General features: G+C 39.8%; 1 protein-coding gene and 1 long non-coding RNA gene across 4 annotated transcripts in view; one reads left to right on the top strand and one right to left on the bottom strand.

Annotated features, from left to right (window-relative positions):
• LOC127512463 (uncharacterized) overlaps positions 1 to 12267 on the top strand; it is a 29113-nt gene extending 16846 nt beyond the window's left edge. Inside the window, exons 3-4 of one of the 3 annotated variants that reach the window (XR_007930204.1) lie at positions 11907 to 12071; positions 12168 to 12267. This is a non-coding gene — a long non-coding RNA (uncharacterized LOC127512463). Of the gene's footprint in view, positions 1 to 11901 lie in introns of all 3 variants that reach the window. The other 2 variants (XR_007930203.1, XR_007930202.1) reach the window with 2 other exon arrangements.
• On the bottom strand, positions 1284 to 5079 carry znf703 (zinc finger protein 703). Its single transcript, XM_051893345.1, has 2 exons — positions 4351 to 5079; positions 1284 to 3598 (listed from the first exon to the last, which is right to left on the bottom strand). Exons 1-2 carry the CDS (start codon positions 4606 to 4608, stop codon positions 2075 to 2077), a joined length of 1782 nt encoding a protein of 593 aa, XP_051749305.1. The 5' UTR covers positions 4609 to 5079; the 3' UTR covers positions 1284 to 2074.
• Positions 12268 to 24485: the final 12218 nt, after the last annotated feature.

The following is a 24485-nucleotide window of genomic DNA, read 5'->3' on the forward strand; positions in this document are numbered from 1 at the left end:
CCTCTCTGAGTCTCACAGGAAGTCATTCAAGACCATTTCTAAAATAGGCTCTTGGCGCTGAACCTTACTTTTAGATCCGAACATCTCTTTATGTCAACAAAATGCAATACTTCAGTTTAGATGCTTTCTACTGCAGTTTATGCATCATTCTGTCCTGTGAATACATCATTCTGGTAGACTGTTTACTATTAGCAGGCCTATGTTGTGTCTTACTGAAATTTAGAGTTGGGTATTAGGAACTGAGCAAGTGTTTATTCTCATCTCAGCTCTTCCTCCTCTAGTCTTGACCTCCTGGTTTCCCATAAGAGGAACCTTATGCTGTGTCCTTGCTGGATAGCCAGAGTTAACAGAGGCAGTGGAGTGATCTATTCATTTAATGGCCCTGTCAAGTGACACCTGTGCTGCGTCCTCTCCTGTCTGAAGTGCTAATGAACTGAGAATCTGTGTGTACATGTAAATGTGTGTGTGCGTTTGGCTCATCCTAGTGCTTAACGGCATCTCGACTCATTCTGTTTCAGGAAAATGGGTCTGAAGAAGAGTTGTACACTCTGGCCGCTTATGTATGAGACATTAATCCTAACTTAGTCACGCAATCACATCAACAATATTGAATCTTGACCCTTTTTGTAGCACAGCATTAAGCAAGACTTTCTAAACCATAGGACACAACACACTCAGGTCAAACAATGGGGACTGCACTCCTGGGGGTCATGTCAAGCATTTGATAAATATTTCTCTATTAACAGCCTCCCATTGTCATCTTTTGCCCTTTGTGTAGCAAGGCAATCCATCAGAGTGCACTGGGAGTGAGTGCATGGCTCCCATGGGTTATTACCAGGCTATCATTGAGCTGTATTTAAGACCCAATACTCCCTTGTGCTGAGGCAGCTCTTTACACAATGCTGCAGAGGCACAAACAAGCAGCAGTGACTAACACTGCACTTTCACATTACGAGCAGAACAGTAAACAGACAGAGGACCTTATTTTGTGTTAATAGCTTAAACTAATAGGGAACAAAGCTGTCAGTAGTGTAGAAAGCTAAAGTCAAAGATTTAGTTGCTCAAATTAAGGCCCAATGCTTTTTCATGTGCTTCTATGAAAGGTCTAATTATATTATATCCTTTTTTTGTTTGTGTTTCTGTTACGAAAATGGTCAGTGTGTACAATTCTTCAAAGTGTGACTGTTATCTAACTTTTGCTCAAAATTACGTATGTGAAAGCGAGCATATTAACAGTGTAAGAAACGTAAATGAAAGAGAAGCGAGGGACATCAACACATCTATAAATGTAATCAAGTATCATTTATTACACAAAATAAGACTTTGTTAAATGGATAGCGCTGCCATCACAACATAGTACTCTTATTTGAATTCTTTTCCCCTTCTCCACTTCCATCCCCAACTTGCAGAGTCAGCTACAATAGAAAATATATCACATCTTTCCGTTTTATTCTTTGAACTGTACAAGTACAAAATAATCGCCAAATCATAAGGAACAAAGTAGCTGTTGACCAAGTCATGCTCATCCGTTCTCCAATAAAGAGACCGAGTTGCACAGATCTAATGCACAAAAGAAAGTGACGTTAAAAGAAAGATTTTGTGTCTGAGAGACAATATGTCAGTCCGTTGTTGCAAACATTGCATTATTACAAAGTGTATGATAGGAACAACCATATTCGTACTGTGAAAATATTGCTCCATTCTGAAAATAATGACTGAATTTTGGCGGTAAATGTTGCTTAGAAACAAAAAGTCAAGCGCTCAAGTGAAAAATAAATACACACTTTTGGTAAATTGAAAAAAAAAAAGAAAAAGAAAAATTGATCAGATAAAATAAATTGAGTTCTGCATTCTCATTAGCTCTCCACCTAAAGTTCATAAGGGTTCCCTAATATCCTAATGGAAATTTGGAGTGACCGTTAATTAAACAACAGTCATCCAAAGCATTTTATTCCTCATTGTGAATATAACTATCCCGTGCTTTTTGCTTCATTCTTTTTAGGGGAATCCTGCATGTTCCTGTGCTTTCCAGCAAGCTCATGCCAATATCTTTACACTGTCCTTAGACTTTTTATCACTGGTACCCAAGAGCAGAAGCTGAGCCCAGTCTCTGGCCATATAGAGCATAGGGAGAATAGTAGGGCGCTGTGGCTGGGAGTGAGTGCATAGGAAGGGATGGAGCTCCTGGCAAGTGTGCCTTTCCGTAGGGGTGATACCGTGCCAAACCTAGCCCTGGTGATCCACGCAGGGAGAGGGAACTGGGAAGGGCTCCTGGGCTGCTAGGAGGAGGCAGGTGGAGGTGGCAGGAAGCAGCAGAGGAGACAGATGAAGGGTAGCCAGAGAGCAGCTTCCCATCCACACCTGGCAGAGCCGTGTGCGTACGCAAATGGGCCAAGAGTTCCTCTGAGGTGGCGAAGCGTTTGTCACACGGGCCACCCACTGAGACCCAGTTACAGGCGTGAGGGAGTGTTTCATTGGGTAGCATGAAACCGTAAGTATACAGAGGATGGGACAGAGATGAGGTGGCGCTAGAGGACAGAGAACTGGGGTGGAGGGAGTGGAGGTGATGGGTGGGATACATAAGAGGGAAGCCAGACTTTAGGGCAGATGACGGATCGTGAACGCAGGAAGAACAGTTGCTGCCCCCAAGGTGGGGTGCATTGGGGTAGGTGAGGCAGTATGGGTCCCTGCACAAACCCTGCATAAAAGAGGGAGGTGAGGCCCCGGTGAGAGGACTGGAGCTGGGGTGCTTTCCTGGAACACCCATCCCAGAGCCAACTAAACTAGATTTAGAGGGATCCAACCCAGGCACAAACTGAGAAGGATAGCCGGCATAGGCCCCGACAATGGAGCCGTGGTAGCCCATGGTGGAGGACGGGAGGGGAAAAACAGAGTGGCCCGGTTTGAAGGGAGACACGGGAGCGATGTGGCCTGCACTCAGGCTGGGCTGAGGGGGTTGGGGGTCAGCCTTATTATCAGGCTGAGGACTGCTAGAGGAACTGGCACTGCTGGAGTTCGCACTAGCACGTGCATGACTGGAGTTGGCGATCTGTGCAATGTCCAGACTGGATTTACTGTGGTCCGAATCTTTTTTCCCATTGCGATCGCCGCCATTGCTGCTGCTGTCGTTCCCTGTGTCTGAACCTGCAGCTTTGGAGTCCATGTGGGTGGATTGTAGATGTGCTGTTTTCTGTGACAGGGGAGACTGAGACTGCCGGTGTGTATGTGACTGTCCTGATGTCTGCTGAGAAGGTGAGCTGGCCTGTGGAGAGGGGGCATGCGGAGGTAAAGAGGGGCATGTCACAGCTGCAGAACCGCTATTTGGCACTCTGAACCCCGCTTTATCTGCTGAGCTGTTCATCCCAGCTCCATCCTTCCGGCATTCTGATCCAGTTTTAGAGTAAGGCTTAAAGCTGGACTTGTCATCTAGGTTCTGATGCTCCCCAGGCTTCAGGCTGGAGCTGGTAGAGCGTCCGTCCTTGTCTCCATGGCTGCTGGAGGAGAGGGATCCCAGTTTAGAGGAGGGAGGAGGATCTGGTTTTCCGATCTGTGAGCAGGTCTGGGCCAGCAATGCTAGGGGACTCTTTTTAGCATCCAGCTATGGGGACAAAAAAGACATTTTAAGTTAACTTTATTTTTCTTCTCATGAACTGACAGAAAAGAACAATTCTAGGGAAAACCAATTCTAGAGAATTTCTTCAATGATTGAAATATTTTGAGAAGGAATGTGACCAATGTTGCAATCATTCTATTTATATTTAGATTAGGTTCGAAAGTATGACATCATCATAAAATGCTTCCATGGCAAACTTATACATCAAAAGGTGGACATTTTTGTTATACCTTTTGCATCACCCCATGTACATTGTGCAGTGTTTTAAGACGTTACTTAGAAAACACTGCACGGTGTAATTTATGAATATCGAGTTCTTAATTTTTGGTTACAAAAATGTTAGGTAGGCTTGTAGATAAACAGTGGAATTTAAAGTACGGTAAAAACGCACGTCAATACCGATTAGGAAATGTGAAACCATAAAATGTGTCTTCATAGAGAAACACGGCCTTATCCAGATCCGGACTATCCTTTCAAATAGGCGCTGAATAGTATTCAGATCCTTTCGGTGAATTCCGAATTAAAACGAGGCGCGCCAGATAGAACATAATGCTGAGAAACGATAAAACACGTAACAAATGCACACTAGTCATGTCGATGAAATCAAACTAACAACATTTTGCTTAATAGAAACCCACAAACTCGGACAACAACACATAATTTAATATAAGTAAACTTATATATATTTTATTAGAAACAAGTAAGAAACGTATGCATTAGAAGGGAGTTACTCGTACCTCGATGCTCACTGGTGCGGAGCTGAGCGGCTGGAGATACTCCGGGTGAAGTATATGACTTGTGTGAGCGGTCAACATTTTGAGAATCCTTATAGGCAGCCTTTTTTCCTGACGCGCGGGATCACGGTACGGCAGTGAGACGATCGAGACGGTCTGTGGTCTTAAACAGGTGGGCGAACTATCGTTGTTAATGTAACGACTTTTAAGGGTCTGCTGGTTCCGTGAACTGACTGCAAATCCAGGAGGCAGTTCGCTCATCTGGATCGGGGCGGATCAGAGACCTGTCGAGGGCAGCGACGGGGCGGGTGTCCTTCAGTTTTCATTTAGAGATATCCAGTGTCTTCAATAAAGAGCCAAACGACATTATATCCTCTTCTGCTGACAGTTAAATATCCCGTTGAAACATCAGTTCGGTCTGTAGTCCAGAGAAAGAGAGCTGTTACAGTCTCTATGTAGAACGTACACTCCGTCTCCACATCGTTCCGTCACCGAATCAGTGCTGCCTTAAACCCCAAAATGCTCGCGAGTCCTTTACGCGCAAACGACGACTTAGCAAATAAGAGAAGTCTTGTATACTTGTACAATTAAAAGAAAGAAACTACACAGAAGAACTACTGGTAAATATCGTGTCAAATAATGGCATTCCGTTGGTCCGTGTGCGCTCCGGTGTGTGCACTACACCCTCCGTACGCATATACACTCTGCTCGTACTGAAGATCTGAGGGAGAACTTCAAAGCGCTCAGCCGACGTCCAATCGCCTGCGTCTGCATTAGTAATAAGTGGGTAGGCACAACAGAGGCGGAGATTGTCCTCCTCTCTCCTCTGACTCGCTCCGGACCCGCTGGCCAAGTGCTTGATCGTTGTATGTCAAAACATGCAAAGAGACTGTGGCATGCCGTTTTACCATTTATTTCATTTTTATCTAATTTTGTTTCAAGTAGCTTTCTTGTTGTTGTTATTTTTTAATCACTAGTAATCTAGTATTGACTAGTATCTACAGTAGAAGCCCATTTTGTTTTTACCTTTTTATTGCAATAGTAACTCTTCATTAGATTACGCTATAGTGCTTAATTCTTTGCTACTAGTCACTCCAAGTATATATCCTATTGTTTCTATTATGTTCAATTGTAACAAGCTGCTTATTTTTGACATTTAATTCAGTGTGGATCTAGTAATATATTGATTCATAATAGGTTCAATTATCTAATAATCCGTACTTGTAAAGAAATGTATACTAGAAAGTGTTGAAATAGTCAGTTGGATTACTCGTTTTAAGAACTAGAGACACATTCTAGTTTTAAAGAATAAATGTTATAATTACTTGTGTACAAAGACATTACAGATTCTTTATTAAGTTGACAGTGATTCACACATTGATAGTTATTCATAAGTAGATTCATTCAGACACATTTTGTATATTTCAAAATGACATTAATAGTACGTCAATTTGTCTTTGCATAAGGTCCAAAAATGTATTTATAGGATGTATAGTTTAAAAATGTATTTCATACTTAAACACATAATTCAAATTTAGAATCAATGCTGCTACAATCTTAATAGTAGATGGTTGTTTTAAAAGGAAAAGCTGAGATTGTGGTAGCAGTTTCTTTTTTTTTTAGGTCAAACAAGTCAAATGATACTGAGTAATACATTCATACATAATAACAGCACATGCCTAATGTGTGCGCCTCCAGTTCTGGAATGTTAATAACTTTATTGCATTATCCCATGTTACTTTGCCATTGAAGTAATTTAGCTAACTTAATTATGCAATGAATTGGCTTAATCATTGAAAAATGAAGCCTGACAGAGGCTATTACAGGGAGACTGTGCTAATTCGTGTCTAAGTAACTTTGAAGTTCAGTTATATTTAATGGCTTTGATTGTTCGTAAGTGCTTATGCCCAACATTATTAAACCCCAGACATTGGACCGGGTTGTATTACATTATTTTGCCTAGTGTGTTTCTGAAGTCTTGCATTCATACACTAAATTGTTTTGTGACTTTTGTTTGCAATAAAATTATAATCAGTTGCATCCACTCATGTATTGATAATGCATTGTAGTTAGGCTATGCCATTTGACAGCATAATAGTTGCCCCATTTTGCACAGTGTAAATTATATTTATGTTACTCTGAATGGCAATACCTTTCAGGTGAGTCAGAGAGATGAGAAAGGCCTGATCTCTGGAACTGTTCTCGGGGTTAAAAACAAAGAGCACCTGGGAAGCTTCTTGAAAGGTGATGTTGCCTGCCTTAGTGTAATAAAAATGACAAAAAGACAGAATGCATGAACTGTTGACCTAGGGGGAGGAGGAGCCACAGGCAAACGTGTTTGCAGGGCTTTGTCTCGCGTATCTGGGTGGCAGAGGTGAATATTCATTTAATAATGGCTGTGCAGGGAGAAATGAAAGCCTCAGGACACTGCATTTCAGAGGCAGAAAGAGTTTTAAGCTTGTCAGCAACCTGTCATTTTAGATCCCACATACAGTACACACACAAACAGCCTCCCACACACTCATAAGTACCTACAGACGATCAAAGTTGACTGGAGTGGCAAAGTATTAAACCACACTCAATCATACATAACACTTATTTCTGTCTAGCTAATCTAAGCTGTTAAGTTAATTAAACTGTCACTCTGTCTCACAACACAGGAATTCAGAGATCCATCTCGTCAAACAGTGTTTGTTCGGTTTTTAACACACGTTGTCTTATTTATTTAGGAACTCCACGTACAAGCGCATCTGCCGTGGTTAAACAAGGATCTCTTTACCTGCGGCGTCTAAGGACATTTAATGTTCTGCACATGTGTGCGCGCACATGTCTGTGTTGAGAGATAGCAGCGGTGGTTATATGAAGTCACCTCTCCTTCTGTCAACAGCCCTGCTGTTTGCTTTGTCATTATTAGTGTCATCCATCACTTGCCACCTATACAGGAGTCTGTAATGGCCGTGCAAATCTATAAAACTACAGGAACATGCAAATTCAGATGTGCTCAGGGTTAAGTGAGATGATGCGATTGCTTCCTTTGAACACATCAGTTGTCTTTGGCCCACACAAACAGATACTTCAGGTTATGACAGGTGTGGTCTAAGCTGTCAACGAGCGTATTAATGTTGGTAGACACTCTGTTTTTTTTTTCTTTCTTTCTGCTTTTACAGTTGATCCATCCCTTATGCCACTCTGTAAAGTTTGGTCGAGATGTCTGGAATGTTTCCGTTTGTCTAGAAATTATGTTACTAGTCAGAAACCTAGAATCACAGGGTGTAACCATTGTTATATTCTTAGGACTGCAAAGAAAATGAAGAATCACTGCTTTCTCGAAAAAGCAAAAAACATGAAATGCAAGCCTAAAACCTCAAATCTTAGAATTCCAATGGTTTGGAATTAAGATGGATTGCCTTACAAAAACATTTTCAGGATAAGTGAGTTTGGCAGGGGGCAAAGGTGTGGGTGGAATGGAGGGAGTTTAAAGGCACCCTAGAGTAGGAGGAAGGGAAAATAAAAAAGAGAGAAAGAGAGTGAGAGAAAGAACTGAGGGCGGGCTGGAACAACGGGGAACAGCTCCTTTCAAGTCTGGCCTTGAAGTGGGCTGCTAACAGCTGTTTTGACGTATAAATGACGGATGGTCATTTCCTGTTGTGGATTTTAAGGGGCAGGCCTCCCCTTTAAGAGGCCTGTCTGACCAATCCCTGTTAAGCCTGAAGGCGTTCGCCTATGCATGACTGTATCAAAGCACGGGGCTTTACCATAACTTTGGCTAAACAAAAGGCTAAAAGCAGAGGCTAGACATCCTGCTTGACTGTAGCCCACTCATATCCCCTCACTGCTTTTTGTGAGAGGTCACTCAGAACAGATTACTGAAGTGCAGAAAACCTACCGGAATTTTATAGCAGGCCATCATTCGTGTTAATGTGAAACAGTGACGGATATGAAACTTGGAGACGGATATGGGGGGAAAAGAATAGATTAAAAAAAAAAAGATAATTTAATTCAAACTTAAATAGATTGGTAAATAGCTTTGTGTTTACAGTTCTCAATTTACAATTTATATTTTTATACTTGACTGGCACGAAACAGTTTGTCTCTCTTTGGTACAGACTGAGAGACGGCAAAACCAAACAAACAAAAAGGATGCAAATCACTTGCATTTAATTACCTGTGACTGATTTATGAGGTGAGTGGTATGAAAAGGGAGCCCAGAGGCAGGGAGTCTGCTGCTTATGCCTGGTCTGTTCTCCAGAAATAATAATCCTGTGAAAAAAGAGGGACAGGACAGCTTTATGGAGTGTAGCTGACATGTGAGACCAACCCTGGAGAACTGTAAAACGTAGCACTCTCTTTCTCTCTTTGCTTTCAGAAACCCCACAATCCTTCAGAGTGATTGTGAGATTTTTAGGAATCAAATATTTAAAAATGGACTATTCCACTATGAAACTTGGTGGAGTATTACTAAGAATAATGTTTGTGTGCCTGTGTGTGAAAGAGATGATAGAGAGAGTCTATCAAACACAGTCAAGGAACGTATCACAAAACAACTGAGCCGAGAAGAAAAAAAAAAAAAAAAAGCAGAGAATGAAGATTTATTTAGTTCGGTGTGAATTACGCATACAGCATTCACTCAAGGGTAACAAATGACAGAAAAGGCTCTTCCCAGAATTCTCTGAGAATGGAGCTTCTCAGGTTGATTTAATGACTCATCACTGTGTTTTGGTATAATCAGACTTGAACATCTTGAGACTCTCTGATCCAAAGATGTGAGTGATGGTGTGATGACAGGATAAATATTTGTATGAAACCACATGCACATGTGACGGAATGGAATATCATACCATAAGATGGATGAGCTAGACTTGACTAATAGTTATATACCCAGCAAAAGCACATTTCCATGTTTTTTGTTTTTTTATGATATCAGTGATGTTAAGCGCTCTCACAGGCTTAATGGCTCGTCTCTCTTGTATCTCTGATCAAGAGCCCAGCAGATCTACTCATCTTCCTGTCTCACTGATTATCTGAGTGATTATGTACATGCCCTACAGTTAATGACAGATCTTTATTTAGCTTTCAAACATGTCATGTGCACCAAAACACACAAGCGCGCACACACACAATGAACTTAAATGCACCCTTCTCGCTCAAACAAAAGGTCCCATTGTCCTCCACATGGTGAAGTTATCAGGAGGGGTGGGAGAACTACTCTGCTACACACAGCAGAGCCACAAATCAGATTGCTCTATATTGTTGTGTGAAAGCTAAGCAGACATCAAAAGGTGTTTTTTTATCTGTTGCTGGCCCAGAAAATGCTTGCATGGAGCAACAGTCACTACATTCACAAGACTCATGACACGTTCCATTTGAGTAATGCATGGGGCAAATGAAATCTCTCCATTCCTTAGGCTAGTCTGATTCACTTTTTAGAGTTCACAAGTTCCACATTTATCCCCTCATTTCTGAGTCACACTCACTGGCGCACACTGAAGTAATTAATTTTGTCACACAAAACAGACTTCAAAGTAAAAGACGATTCTAACCTAGCCTGTATTAGTCTTGTCAATCAGCTCACAGTTGACTGACAAGGCTCAAATGCCAGTAGATCTCTAAACAGGTTATGTCATTGTGTCACACATAATGAAAAGATGTAAACTTGCTGCCTGAACAATAACAACTCAACAGCCTAGTTCTTGGCGGCTTGTAAAAACTGCAGTAAAAAGACAGATGTTTTACTTCATCACCTCCTTGGAGTCCTCCATCAATTCTGAAAATAAGATTACATCATATATTCATATACTGACAAATGCGTGATCTTATAATGCTGAATTTGTGGTTAAAATGACACATTCCCTTTATAATACGAAAGGTGTATTGTATTGGAACCAGGCTTTGTGAAATTGTCAAGAGTGTATTTTAAAACTTTTTGTAACTACATTTTCATTTTTATTCATTTACATAAATGAACTATAGTGTCCTGCACCAACTAGTAAAAAAATGTAAAAAATTATATCTAGTGTCTGAATAATTTTTGGTTTGACTGTGTGTGTGTATATATATATATATATATATATATATACAGTATCTCACAGAAGTGAGTACACCCCTCACATTTTTGTAAATATTTTATTATATCTTTTCATGTGACAACACTGGAGAAATGACACTTTTCTACAATGTAAAGTAGTGAGTGTACAGCTTGTATAACAGTGTAAATTTGCTGTCCCCTCAAAATAACTCAACACACAGCCATTAATGTCTAAACCGCTGGCCACAAAAGTGAGTACACCCCTAAGTGAAAATGTCCAAATTGGGCCCAATTAGCCATTTTCTCTCCCCAGTGTCATGTGACTCGTTAGTGTTACAAGGTCTCAGGTGTGAATGGGGAGCAGGTGTGTTAAATTTGGTGTTATCGCTCTCACTCTCTCATACTGGTCACTGGAAGTTCAACATGGCACCTCATGGCAAAGAACTCTCTGAGGATCTGAAAAAAAGAATTGTTGCTTTACATAAAGATGGCGTAGGCTATAAGAAGATTGCCAAGACCCTGAAACTGAGCTGCAGCACGGTGGCCAAGACCATACAGCGGTTTAACAGGACAGGTTCCACTCAGAACAGGCCTCGCCATGGTCAACGAAAGAAGTTGAGTGCACGTGCTCAGCGTCATATCCAGAGGTTGTGTTTGGGGAAATAGACGTATGAGTGCTGCCAGCATTGCTGCAGAGGTTGAAGGGGTGGGGGTCAGCCTGTCAGTGCTCAGACCATACGCCGCACACTGCATCAAAATGGTCTGCATGGCTGTCGTCCCAGAAGGAAGCCTCTTCTAAAGATGATGCACAAGAAAGCCCGCAAACAGTTTGCTGAAGACAAGCAGACTAAGGACATGGATTACTGGAACCATGTCCTGTGGTCTGATGAGACCAAGATAAACTTATTTGGTTCAGAGGGTGTCAAGCGTGTGTGGCGGCAACCAGGTGAGGTGTACAAAGACAAGTGTGTCTTACCTACAGTCAAGCATGGTGGTGGGAGTGCCATAGTCTGGGGCTGCATGAGTGCTGCCGGCACTGGGGAGCTACAGTTCATTGAGGGAACCATGAATGCCAACATGTACTGTGACATACTGAAGCAGAGCATGATCCAGCATATTGGATTCCAACATGATAATGACCCCAAACACACCTCCAAGATGACCACTGCCTTGCTAAAGAAGCTGGGGGTAAAAGTGATGGCTGTGTGTTGAGTTATTTTGAGGGGATAGCAAATTTACACTGTTATACAAGCTGTACACTCACTACTTTACATTGTAGCAAAGTGTCATTTCTTCAGTGTTGTCACATGAAAAGGTATAATAAAATATTTACAAAAATGTGAGGGGTGTACTCACTTCTGTGAGATACTGTGTATATGTATATATATATATATATATTCTATTATAATATATTTGAATATTATATATAATATAACTTTGAGACCAGATAATTTTTTTTGTCTTTAGACCCATTGTACTGTAATCAGTATTCTTATTTGTATTTTTTTTTTTTTGTATTGTTGTATTAGTACAGGATTTTAATGAATCTATGGAGTGAGATCTTAAGGCATGAGAGAAAACTCTGGCCGAGTGTCAGCTGTCAGTCATCACAGCCCGCAGTATGGAGGAGCGCCCTGTCGGTCACAGTGACTTTGATGTGATGAGAGATGGAGGCGCTCAATTAAAAGCCTATCAGTGTGTAAGTAAATCAACACCTTTCAGCCTTGTCACTTCAAACAAACGTTTATTATACTGCTCCGCCCACCTCATTAATCTCGCACTGTTCGGCTGTCAGGACGAGGTCACAACTGAGAAACTCATAAGACAGGCTGGAAGGAAACGGATCTCAAAACATTTGGTCTAACTTGAAATACTTAAATGCGAGATCACTCAGGAGATCATGATATGTGTTTTTTTATGCATGTCTTCTAGACTGTAAATTCATTGTTATAGTTTTAACATGCTACTGTATAATGTTTTTTAATAAAAAACTCTTTCGCAACTCTTTTGCTAAATAATGATGGGAACTATCAAGCAGATGAAAAAGTAAACTGTCTTGCGGTACAAGATCTTGATAAAGTCATATGCAAGGCATTTGTTCTCGGGGAATGTGCATACTCATTTCAGATGCAATGTTAAGGGCAAGCTGACAGCAGTGAAATATTTCTTTAGTCCTAGAGTATCATTACTGTTAAATCTGCTTTCCCCTTCTCTTTCACTGTCTTTTTATATGACACTAAATCACACATAGTAGAGAGCCCAAGACCAAATCAGCTGATGTTGTGCTAAAATCATCACTGCTGTCCACACTGATTGCTTTTGCCATTTAGTTTAGACACGATTCCCCTGGTTTTCCATGATTCATTTGATGTTGTTTTTCTGCAGAGAGCAAACTCAGATTCAATCGCATTTTACTTTTCTGGTCCTGTCTGGATTTGTCTCCCGTGCCCAATGACCTGGCCAAGTTTGAGCCTTATAAAAGGTTATTAGTTGCCAAGAGAGAGAGAGCACAAGCTTCTTCCACAAAGCCTGCCAGAAGGTTACACTGCCTGCGTGCTATAAATTACCCTCGACAGCCAGCTAGAACTGGGGAGCTGGAGGAGAGGAAGAGGGGAGGGAAGAGGGTGAAGAAGTGGGTGCAGTTTTCTTTTCGGTCCCCACTTGATGAATGAGCCTCAGAACAAGGCAGAGAATACATCATATCACCTTTAATAGGTACACATTTCCACCACCATAACTCAGCGTTTAAAAATAGAGAAAAGCGATGAAATACGGTGCCGTATATTCCGGCCGTGACACTTTTACGAGTCCTCCCTGCAGTATAAAGGCATTGATTGCTATTTCAAAGTGCCGTGTCAGGCCCAATACTGAGTACAACCAGCTGCTACACAGAGAGAGTGAGAGGTGGAGAAAGAGAGAGAGAGAGAATGAGTTATGACTGCTGAGATTTGGGTGATCTTTTCAGAGAGTCATCCGTAGCTGTAAATTTACAGTGTTTGTGCTTGGTGTTATTGAAACCAAACCCAGAGCTGCCTGTCAGTCATTCATTCTCTGAGCTGCTGGAGAGCATTCCTCTCCTGACAGAAACAGTCCCTCAGCAAAAGGTGAAAGAGAGCACAAATTACACATGAAACGACAAAAGGCTGGCGCTCGTGCTCTCTCTGTCTTCGTTTATGTCTCTCCCCCGCCTTTTCTCTCTTTTTCTGTGTCTTCACACTTGCCTGTCTGTAGGCTTTGAGCGCATGTGTCAAAATTAAATGCGTGTGACTTTACCCTATATGCATTCACTTTTCAATTTTTAAGGCCTTAAAGGGATAGTAAGAAAATCTGTCATCAATTGCAGACCTTTATTACTTTCTATATTTTGTATTTTTAAAAATGTCTTTTTTATGTCAATGGGGTCTAATGTTGTTTGGACCCAAACATTTTTCAAAATATCTTATTTTGTGTTCCAAAGAAGAAAAAGTCAAATAGGTTTGGAATGGCATGATAGTGGGTAAATAATGTATTCCTATCCCTTTAACTAGTAACACTTCCCATAAGGGCAATTGGGTGGGTCTTTTCAAGTGTAAAGGTGTTCCTTCTGAGTAAATTGTTTTTGTGGTTGTTAATATATCACATGCCAAAATACTGATGTCATGTGTACTAGAATGTACTGCATTTATTTGTGTACCTACCTTCACCAAGGGTAAAAAAATGGCAGACATTTTTAACCAAAGTAACTTGCATTTTGTTCAAGATAATCATTTTATCAATGCGTTCCCTAGCAATCAAACCCGTGATCTCGGTGTTGCTAGCGCTGTGCTCTACTGTCAGTTACAGGAATGCTGGTTGAAATGTTTTAACCAGATGCGGGTAGCCATTTTGTTCCATTCACCTCAATAGCTTCCCTCCCTCTCTTTATGAAAGGCATTTGACCTTCGTAAGCTTAAAAAAACTTGAGGTTTACAATATATGACCCCTTTTCCTTCCACAAGCATAGCTAAAGCTATCATTTGTGTCCATTAACATTTGTTAAACATGGGGAACACAAGGCTCTTAACTGGCTCATATTAAAGCAGTGATGAGAAAGACAGGATGCCCGTAATGTTATTCAGCAGTCTCCCTGCCTTTGCTTTTTATTACCTATGATATTTATACACTGTTTTAACCTCTGACTCTTTCCAGTGTGTGCCGTAGTCTGTTCGAGCCTGTCAGATACATGTAGGGTGAATGTCTTCTGTTTCCAACCCCTCTCCCTACAGTCTATTAAAATCTGCTCTGGACTTCTGCCATAGGCACATCATTTATCTCAGAGCTGGCCAAGAAGAATTATTGTTGTGTAAATCTCAAAGCCTTTTAGGAGATCAAAGTTCCAAAATATAAATCACGTTTCTCTGTAGATCTTAAACACACACATGCTCTCGCGCACATGCAGCGGGGCGAAAACGCACAAACGCTGTTCCCCGTGTGTGAATACGAGGGAGGTTCTCCACCCAAATCTCTTCCCACAGGGTAGAGCGAAGACGGCCTATCCTCCTCCTTATCTCCCCTTCTTCCCTCTGTTCCACTCCTCCACCAATTCCTTCTTTTCTTTTCTCCACAGAGGATGTACTTAATCCTTTTCTCTTTGTTAACTTTTGCTTTTTTCGTTTTTTTTTTTGAAACCTCTATCCATATTTTCACCTACACCTACACCCCCATCCTTCTTTAATTCACAGGAAAAATATTTTAACCTGATTTAAATCACAACGGAATATGATTGATTTTAGTTTCATGCGTGTTTTTGTAGACTAGTGCTCTCCTTAAGCTTTCCTGGTGGAAGCAGGAAAGCTTAAAGCTTAGTTAATTTCTTTTTTATGTTTTCCATCTAATATTTATATTTTATTTCAATTAACAGTATAGTTTTAGTTTTAATTAACTATAAAAACACTGTTTTGTCCTTACAACGAAAATTTGTGGAGTCCAAAACAACACTGAATGCTACTGACTTTCAGTATGTGGGGGGAAAAAAACACTGAGACTTCTTTAAAAAAATATCTTCCTTTGTGTTTAACAAAAGATAGGAAATCATACTGGTTTGGATTGACATGAGGATGAGTGAATGATAACAGTTTTTATTTTTGTGTGAACCATTCCTTTGTTCGAGTTCTGTAATATGAGCTACAACAGGAATGTTGTCTGTTAGATCTTTTAGCATTGTGTCACTATGATCAGTTGATGTCCCGTCCAGGTGTAATGCCATCATAAATCTTTTCTGATCCATCTAAGATATATGACTGCTATCTAAAAAGCAAATATGTTACTCTTATTTAAAAAAAGTTTTTTTTCCCCAACACATTGCTCATATTTTGTGGTAGGATGTTTTATTTTTAGTATTTTTTATATATATAATTTTTGGGTGGCATGTTAAAATGAACTCATTTCAGTGACAGGGCCTATATGGGGGCATTATTTTGACATCTCGTCACTGCGATGAGTGTGTATGTGTGTTTACGTGAGGCTGCTCTCTGATATGTGTTGATTTCAGTCTGCAGGCAGATTCTATCTACAAACATGGCTCACATGTGGGAAGACTAAATGAAAAAAGGGGTTTGCCATTAAACTGCCAGGGATTATATACTGTGCGCTCTGTGATGTGCCAGCAAAACAGATTTGGTGGCATTGATTTGACAGAGAAAAGAGTGACAGAGAGAAGAGAGGGATTGGGGTGAGTGAGGGGTGGAGGGTTGATGGAAGGAGCATTTTTTGTCCTTTTTTTTTTTTTTTTGAGTTTCCTTTTTTTTTTTATATCCTCTAAGACACTTTGTCATTGTGTACTCTGTGCTTAGAAGTAAGAAAGTAAATATCCTGGATTGACTGCAGCTGTCAGGATGGGTAATTTGCTGCATGTGTGGATTTAGTGAGATTTAAGTTACGTCTGTCTGGAGAAGTTCTCTCAGTCTTTGAGTGAATGCTTTAGATCAGAATGGATGATAGGAGGAGCCTGTGGAAGACAAGATAATGTCTGTGAGGAAGGACAGATCATATCCATGCACAGAAACTGGCAGCTGGCACCAGTGGAAACTTTTCCGATGAATAAAACCTCACCGTGTGTTTCTTGTCCAAGCGGTTCTGAGTGCAACTTGGAACCTCTCCGCTCTCGATAATGTGGATCGGATTATATGCGTTCACTGGAAATATGCCATTCATATGGGGTTCATGATATTTTGACGGCATAGAGCGTTTTACAGAAAAAGCGAGAGATGAATGACACTCAGTATTCGTATAACAAAAGAAACCTTCTTGTAAGCGCTGACTCAAAGCCAAATATGATGACCGCAGCTTACTAGGTGGTATAGAATTTTACAGAGCCATAACAGCTTCATATCCGTTTCCTCACAGAGGTGGGATGTTATGTGTGAAGCAACCTTGAGTAACACCATCCTCCCCTTTAATGTTCTCTTGAAGCCAACTGTAGCATTGTGACAAAGTTTACACCTCATTGACAGGCTAATATCCTCATCCTGACACAGTGGGCGGCCGTCTATGGGAGTTTTAAAGAGAACTGCTAAATGGGACGCCTTTGCTCATCAAAGTCAGCACACACATTTATAAAGCTGTGAATCCCAGCACTCGAGACCTTTGAAGAGAAGGTGTGGGTTTATAGCGGACAGCTGTTTCTCTAAAGAGAAAGAGTTGGCACTGCAGGGAGGTGAGGTATGCTGTGCTCTCGAGGTCATGTGTTCACCCCGAGCAGTTCGGCTTTGTGCATGCGTGCGTGCGTGTGTGTGTGTGTGTGTGACGGAGGGATGACGTTGACATGTTAGACTAATGTGTGATCTCAAGGAGTAGTGGGGTATGGCAGCTGATGGCATGAGTCAGTGTGAGTTTTTCTCTAGTGTATGCGAATAGGGTCAGGAAAATGAAAGGTACAAAATGGAATATATGTGTCAAAGGCCTTTGAATATAAATCACAACCTGCAAAAGTTTGTGTATGTAGTGACCGCACTTCATCTGGACTCCAGAAGATCAGAGAATCTACATTATCTGGGAAAAAAGGAAACTTATGTAGGCTTTGAATGTTGTAGGAACTGTGGTTCACCTAGGCTTCACATTGTGTTCTCCCATATTTAGTGCTGTACCAAAATTTTTTATTAATCAGTATTTTTGTCCTGTTTTTCAGTAGAAAAATATCTAAACATTGTTGAAACACTTTACTTGATTTTCTTTTTTTTAATTTTAGCTATTTTTTTAATTTTATTTATATGATTTTTTTTTGACAAACATATTCTTTGTAAACAAGTCTTTATACCTAATGCAGATTTGCCTCTTGTGTAAGTGTATCTTTTAAAGGGGTCATTATTTTATTGTTTTATAATGTTTTCTGGGGTGCACTTATAATGTTAATATGCTTTTTACATCAAAAATTGTCATCATTTAGAAATAAAAGGCATTTGTCCTTCCCTAATTTTAGCCCTCTTATTTGAACGCTCTGTTTTAAGGGACGTGTCTGCTGTGAGACTTCAGTGTAAACGCCCACTGCTGTGATTGGCTAACATCTTTCCATTTGAAATAGCTAAGTATTACTCTCTCGAAACTTTTAGCATGTTTTTACTATTAAAACGTCTCAAGGTTAACTAATCGTGAAAAGTGTTGCATTACATTTAGATCTATATATTTAGATCGTGGCATGAAAGGATGCAGTGATGGACATTGTAGCCGATCATTTTAATGAGCTCATGAAAGCAGTGATCTCGTCATTGCATCTCAATTTCTGCACACTAATGAATGCTTTCATCGTAACTAACAATGCAAACACGATGTAACTAAGAGATTCGTTGAATAAAATGGGAGTTTTGGCATGTGTCACTGATAAACTCGCGCTGTTTGATTGAAAGCTCCAGCAATTGTAAAGGGAGCGTTCATTGATTGCTTTCTATATATAATCACCATTTAAATCACAGATTATTTTCATCCTACTAAGAGAAACAACGTGAAGTTGACCGCTTAAGTCACTGGTTTGATTTACTTAAACATAGACAAAGAACATCTGACTGTAAATGAATCATTGCATATCAGATCAGGCATTTGAATTAACACAGTTACTTACATGTTGTTGCATTACTGTCGAGTCCATATCGTAAAAATCTGTTTGCAAAGCCTGCGCTGAAATGCGATTGTTTTACCAAAGAATCCACATGAAGTATTGAATACAAATAAATAATGATCAACTGAGACATTCACATTGTTGAAAATAAATAACCATATTCCTAGCATTAGGATCCTTTGAAAGGTAATGTTATTTTTCTCCTGTATCGCTATTTTCTCCTCATCTCACTAACACGCCAGTGGGCGGGGCTAACGTTGCAATGATGAAGTAGGCATTGATTTCTTCTGCGGAGGCGGCGTTTCACCTATCTGTGTCATAGGCACATTCCAGGATCAGTCGTTCGATGGGCCTGGTGGCAATAAAAGCTTTTATTTGACTAACAAGGAAGCTTTCAGTTCTGAAACTTACAGTATATTCTTATAGTACAATGACCTCTTATATATCAAAAGCTCCAGGAAAAGTTGATTTCTCAATTCATGACCCCTTTAAGAATGTTTAGATATTTTTACTGGAAAAAGGCAAAAACTATTTTTCGCAGTATACTAAGCAAATAAGCCACTGTAGTTTGCAGAGCTCTAAGAAAACACATAGGAAATATAAATAATTGTTATTTTAGGTTTTGCTTTTTACAGACAAGTGAAAAATGGAAAATGACATAATGGAATTAAACCTGCATGTCTCACATGAGCACCACATGTGCAGCTAACCACTAGACCAGACTTGTTGTTGACCTTTGAAAATAAGGTTTTGTTGGTAAATCATTCTTTACTTTGCCTTACAGGGCAGCATGTGATGCTACAAGCGTGAAAGAATAAATACCATATTTGTCCCACTTAACATACTATATATGAGCAAAGAGATTCAGTTCTCTCTCGCTCTCTTTTTCTCTCGTTCTCTTTTTATTTCCAAGGTGTCAAGCATCAGATGTGAGAAAGAGAGAACAAAAGAGATGGAGGATGAAGTAAAGAAAGTTAATGTTCCCCCTGTCCAATCCTTATCCTAAGGGCACAAGTCTCCTCTATTCTCTGTCTTTTATTTATCGTTCCCTCTTCTTCACTGTCTGAAATGATATGCTCTCCTTTTTCTTTCCTCTCATTTCTGTCCAGTTTAAAATTCGTCTGTTTGAACTGCTGGATTAAGTCTGCGTGTATGTTTCTTTGCCTTTGCGGTCGACAGAGGTCCTCAAGTTTCATGGGGGCCCACCGGTCCCCCTCGGGCGACAGCATGATGTCAGCAGCCATGTCTTGAGCACTTGTGTCAGTGACTGTCTATCATCCCGAGCCCATCAATGTGCCGTGGCAGCCATTCGTCACTTTGAGTTACCGCGGTTACTGTCGCTGCTCAGAGCACAAACACTGACACTCAGGTTTCGTCCCTGACTATCACCATGGTGATCTTGAAAAACACAATGCATGTTATGCAACAGCAAAGAGAGATCAGATACGCAGCTTAGGTCTATTTGTTGATCGCCAAAGCTGCTGTAGCAGTACACCAGATTTGCTTAGCATATGCGTGTGAAACTATATGTGTGTGTGTTGTTTGTGATTGACAGTCCTACTGAGGCAAGGCCAGGTGGCGTCCTGTTGTAAATTTGCTTCTACCTTTCTCTCCGCACTCGTCCCTCCCAGCTACAACCTGTCATGCTTGACAGCACACACAAAGGAGGAGAAGAGAGAGAGAGGCAGGGGAATGAGGATTAAAAAGAAAGAGAGATAAAAAAAAACTTTAAAAGATGAAATTAAAGAAAAGAAGATGAGCTGACAGCAGCTTGTGAGAAGGTATTGTCTGATGGGGAAATGTATCTGTGAAAGGGAGGCTTTGATCACTAGAGGACACAAGAAGGGGGGAGAGCTTGTAAAACGGCACTCTTCAGATGGCTGAGAGACTGCAGGAAAATAACTAGACCTGCAATTACAGGAGGGGAAACAACACTAGCGCTAATGACACTACAAAATGGATGCTGGGAGGGTCAGTGACAGGAGGATCTCTTGTTTGGGTTTCTGATATTCTTTGTACTAGCTCTTTATTGTAGACAGCCTCATAAAAGTTGTGTACAGGAACCAGACAAGATTTAATCTGTTTACACTACCGTTCAAATGTTTGAGGTCAGTACATTTTTTTTTTTTTTTTTTTTTTTTAAATAATACTTTTTTTTTCAGCAAGAAAGCATTAAATTGATCATAAGTGGCAGTACAGACATTTGCAATATTACAAAAGACTTCTATTTCAAATGTTTTTTTTTTTTTTAACTTTCTCTTTATCAAAGAAAGAAACATCACGGTTTCCAAACAAATGTTAAGCAGCACAACTGTTTCAACATTGATAATTATAAGAAATGTTTCTTGAGCACCAAATCTGCAGATTGGAATGATTTGTGAAGGATCATGTGAGACTGCAAAATGGCTGCTAAAAATTCAGCTTTGCATAACAGGAATAAATTACGTTTTACAATAGAAAACAGTTATTTTAACTTGTAATAATAATTCACAGTATTACTTTTTTACTGTATTTTTGATCAAATGAATGCAGTCTTAGTGAGCATAAAAGACTTGTTTCAAACTTATTGACCAAACTTTTGAACAGTTGTGTATATGTGACCAAAAACGTGAGATATTAAGGTACAACAGGAACACATTGAGCCTTGGTGCTCTTGTGGGCAATGTCAGTTTGAATCAGAGTTGTATGCCATTCAGAACTGAATTGAAAATTTGAATTGAGGTAGCAACAAGAATTAGAATGGCTTTGTATGGAAGAACACTTCCCATTTCCCCTTTCCTAGAATGCTATTTACCTGTTGAATTGTTTTGAAAGCAATAGACCCTTTTCACATTTCCGGGTTTCTCAGAAGCGAAAGTCGTCATAGTTGGATAAAAGTCTATGGTGATGAATGAGGGAATACATTAAATATATTTTTGTGTTCCCATTTTCTCAAATATCAAAAGAAAAACTAAACAACAGTGTTTTCACAACTTTCAAAAAGATGAAAAAAAAATAGAGATTGATAGCGGCAGTCAGTAGAGAGAAAGATGTCAACTTTACCGTCACTCCCATAGCCGCTGTATTAGAAACACCCTCACAGCAGCTTTAACTAGTTTTTTGTAATTTGATGAAAAGGTAATACAATACTAAGTATAGTGTTATAAATGTACATACATTTTTAAAAAAAAATGAAAATATAAAAAACTTGCAAGATTTACGATGCTGATGACCGTTAAAATGTGTCATCACAGTCTGTAAAAAGGGTAAATTCCACTTCCTGTCCTTGTTATTCAAATTCCAATGTATCTTCCTGTGGTATGTGGCCGATTCAATTCAAAATTTCAAATGATGAATGTAAAGGTAGTTGGTACTTAAATTCTGCATTTTGTCCAACCCTGGCTTGAATCTGACTTGCATTGTGTCTGGTGCAGTTCCCCATTATTTCCTGTAATCTATTGAATATCCCCTTCTATTTAAGTGGCAAAAGACCAAAACTACAATGATAAAGTGAGAACAGAAAACTCAAATGGATAGAGAGATTTGTGTGGGTGTGTCTAAGGGAGCTGGGGGTAAAAGATGGTACAGAAAAACCGCTGATGGGTGAGGTCAGAGATAATCAGCCTTATTTAAGGATTTGAGGTGTGTGTGTGTGTGTTGAGTGTTGCTTCAGTGCTCTTCTATAGCTCTGTGGCACTTTGATAAGCAGAGCAGCTCGCTGCTGGTGGGGGAACTCATGAGGGGGCCTGTCTGATGAGGACCTGCCGCTGTCTGCGTGGGGTCTCTGACTGGAACATGGCCTTTGATGTCTCTCTCTTTTCTTCCCCCCCTCTCTGTGTCTCTCATTCTTTCTTTTTCTTTAACCCCCTCTAGCTTAACACAAGAGCATTCAAGTGGCCAATGTTCCACTTGAGTGTACTTCTGTATTGACAAGTATCTGCTGAAGTGTGACCTGCCTCTCTGTTGTGTTAATTCAGACTGAATTGCTTATGAGTTTGCCCTCTTTTTTAATGCCCTTTTCTATTTTGGTGAACTCCTGTGGTTTTAATCTTTTCACGGATGGTTTAAACAATTTGCGTTTGTGTCTAAAATGTAGGTGTATGTTTATGTTAGAGATTGGGTGTCAGAAATGTACATATGTGTGAGAATGTGGTTCGGAGTACAAGGGAGGGTAGAGGAAATGGAAAAAGAGTTAAGTTGAGTTTTGTGTGTGTGTGTATGCGTGTCGGCTCTGATGGAGGTCAAACAGCACCTGTCAACAGCCTTGCTGCTTTAATGTGACATATTAATGTGACCTGCCAATGCCAATAAGTCACTACACATTGCACATGTGCGCATATTTATAAGCCTCCATAAATTCAAGTGGCTTGTGAAAAATTTAATCTCCTCTCATGCCCAGAACTGCTGAGTTGCTCCATAAAGCTTTGAGCAAACATTTTTTTCTACCTGTTGTAAAATTGTTGTGGATTTTTTTTTTTTTTTACACCTCACTTATGATTAATATATATTTCTGCACAGTCTGTTTGGATAATTTCAGATCTTTACAGAAGCTTCAGTTACATCAAGCAGCCCAATTAATTAAAGGTAAAAAACCTTGACTAATTCACCCTTGTTGTTTCCTACTTATTAATTAACCTCACTAATCACCGTATTAATTATCAGATCATTTCAGTTTTGTGCACACAATTGTCATTAAAGATATCTTACTGGAAATTTTGAGACCACAAAACGAAAATTTCTTCTGTTTTGCATTTTTTAATTTAATACAATTTTCATTGTAAACTATATCATTAGTATAACAATTTAAAGGCTCAATATGTAAGTTTTTTCGGTTAAAATATCCAAAAACCACTAGAACAATGTTATATATTTTGTTTACTTGTGTACTTACACCCAAATGTTTCTAACAATGTTTAAATCCAGAGAAATCAGCTATTTTAACCAGTATAATGGACCGTGTCATTGTGTCTCCTGTCAATGACGTCATATCCGCGTTACCCTCGATTTCCAGTTTTACTTTCGTAGAAACCATGGAAATACCAAAGCTTTAACCATGAAACATATACGCTTTAATATATTATTATTTTATTAGACAGGTGAGCAACTGTTTGGAAACCTTTATTGACAGAAAACTAATCATGGTTATATAGCTCAACACAGTCTTATTGTTTGAATCTCGTTTTCTTGATTTACCGCAAGTATAACATGTTTGTACCATGCCCCAGATGCTATTTTGTCAAGTGGCTAACATTGCCACAGTAACAGTAATATATTTTAAAATAAATTGCATGCCATTTAGCAACAAGTCATCCAGTTTTTATTAACCCTTTGACACGTACGATCACACGATCACACTGATTCCCAGGAGCGTATGATCACACCGGTGCGATTAGAACGTTCAGCGCATCACGTGATCAACTGCCAAATTCAAATGTGTGTGCGCACTTTGGCTGGCGCTAAACCAGAGACGGACGCGTGCAGCGCTTTCATATATCACATATATGCAGTGTTTTCAACCAAATAATGTTTATTTTAGGTTTCATACATTTAAATACACATGAGTACTAACAAAACAATATATTTAGAGTTTGTATAATACACAATGATGTCTATAGAAGCGGAAATAACAACCCTTTCCATTATAATTAGATGACACGTTTTATTCATATCAGATACACATTGTGAAAGTAACTTTGAAGTTTACTCTGTTCTTCCCCAGTTCACCGACTCACTTACTTTTATGTATTTCGGGAGAAGTCTATGAATTCACGTGTTGTAAATCCAACAGATCCGATTCTCTGTGCGGCGCAAACTAACATGGCGGCGTTCATCGCGCATATGGCTCAACTAACGCGATCGTTATAAAGGTGTTTAAACAGCAAAACACATCCACTTGCACATATTTGACAATCGGAATATCAGATATTTCACGCTATAGCTAACAAATTTGTGAATATTTTGAATAAAAAGGGAAAAATGAAATAAAAGCAGGTCATCCGTCATACAGCGCTATGGTGTTATGTGACAAGCAATGACGCGTCACCATGGAAACTATAAAGTGATACG

This window comes from Ctenopharyngodon idella, chromosome 5, assembly GCF_019924925.1.
Source record: "Ctenopharyngodon idella isolate HZGC_01 chromosome 5, HZGC01, whole genome shotgun sequence".
Classification (NCBI taxonomy): domain Eukaryota; kingdom Metazoa; phylum Chordata; class Actinopteri; order Cypriniformes; family Xenocyprididae; genus Ctenopharyngodon; species Ctenopharyngodon idella.

What these genes read in the sequence shown, in the direction of transcription:
- znf703 (XM_051893345.1), bottom strand. Translation starts at nt 4,608, where the DNA reads ATGAGCGAACTGCCTCCTGGATTTGCAGTCAGTTCACGGAACCAGCAG. An exon ending in CCGCACCAGTGAGCATCGAG is followed by an intron (nt 3,599 to 4,350) that starts GTACGAGTAACT and finishes TTGTCCCCATAG; the next exon opens with CTGGATGCTAAAAAGAGTCC.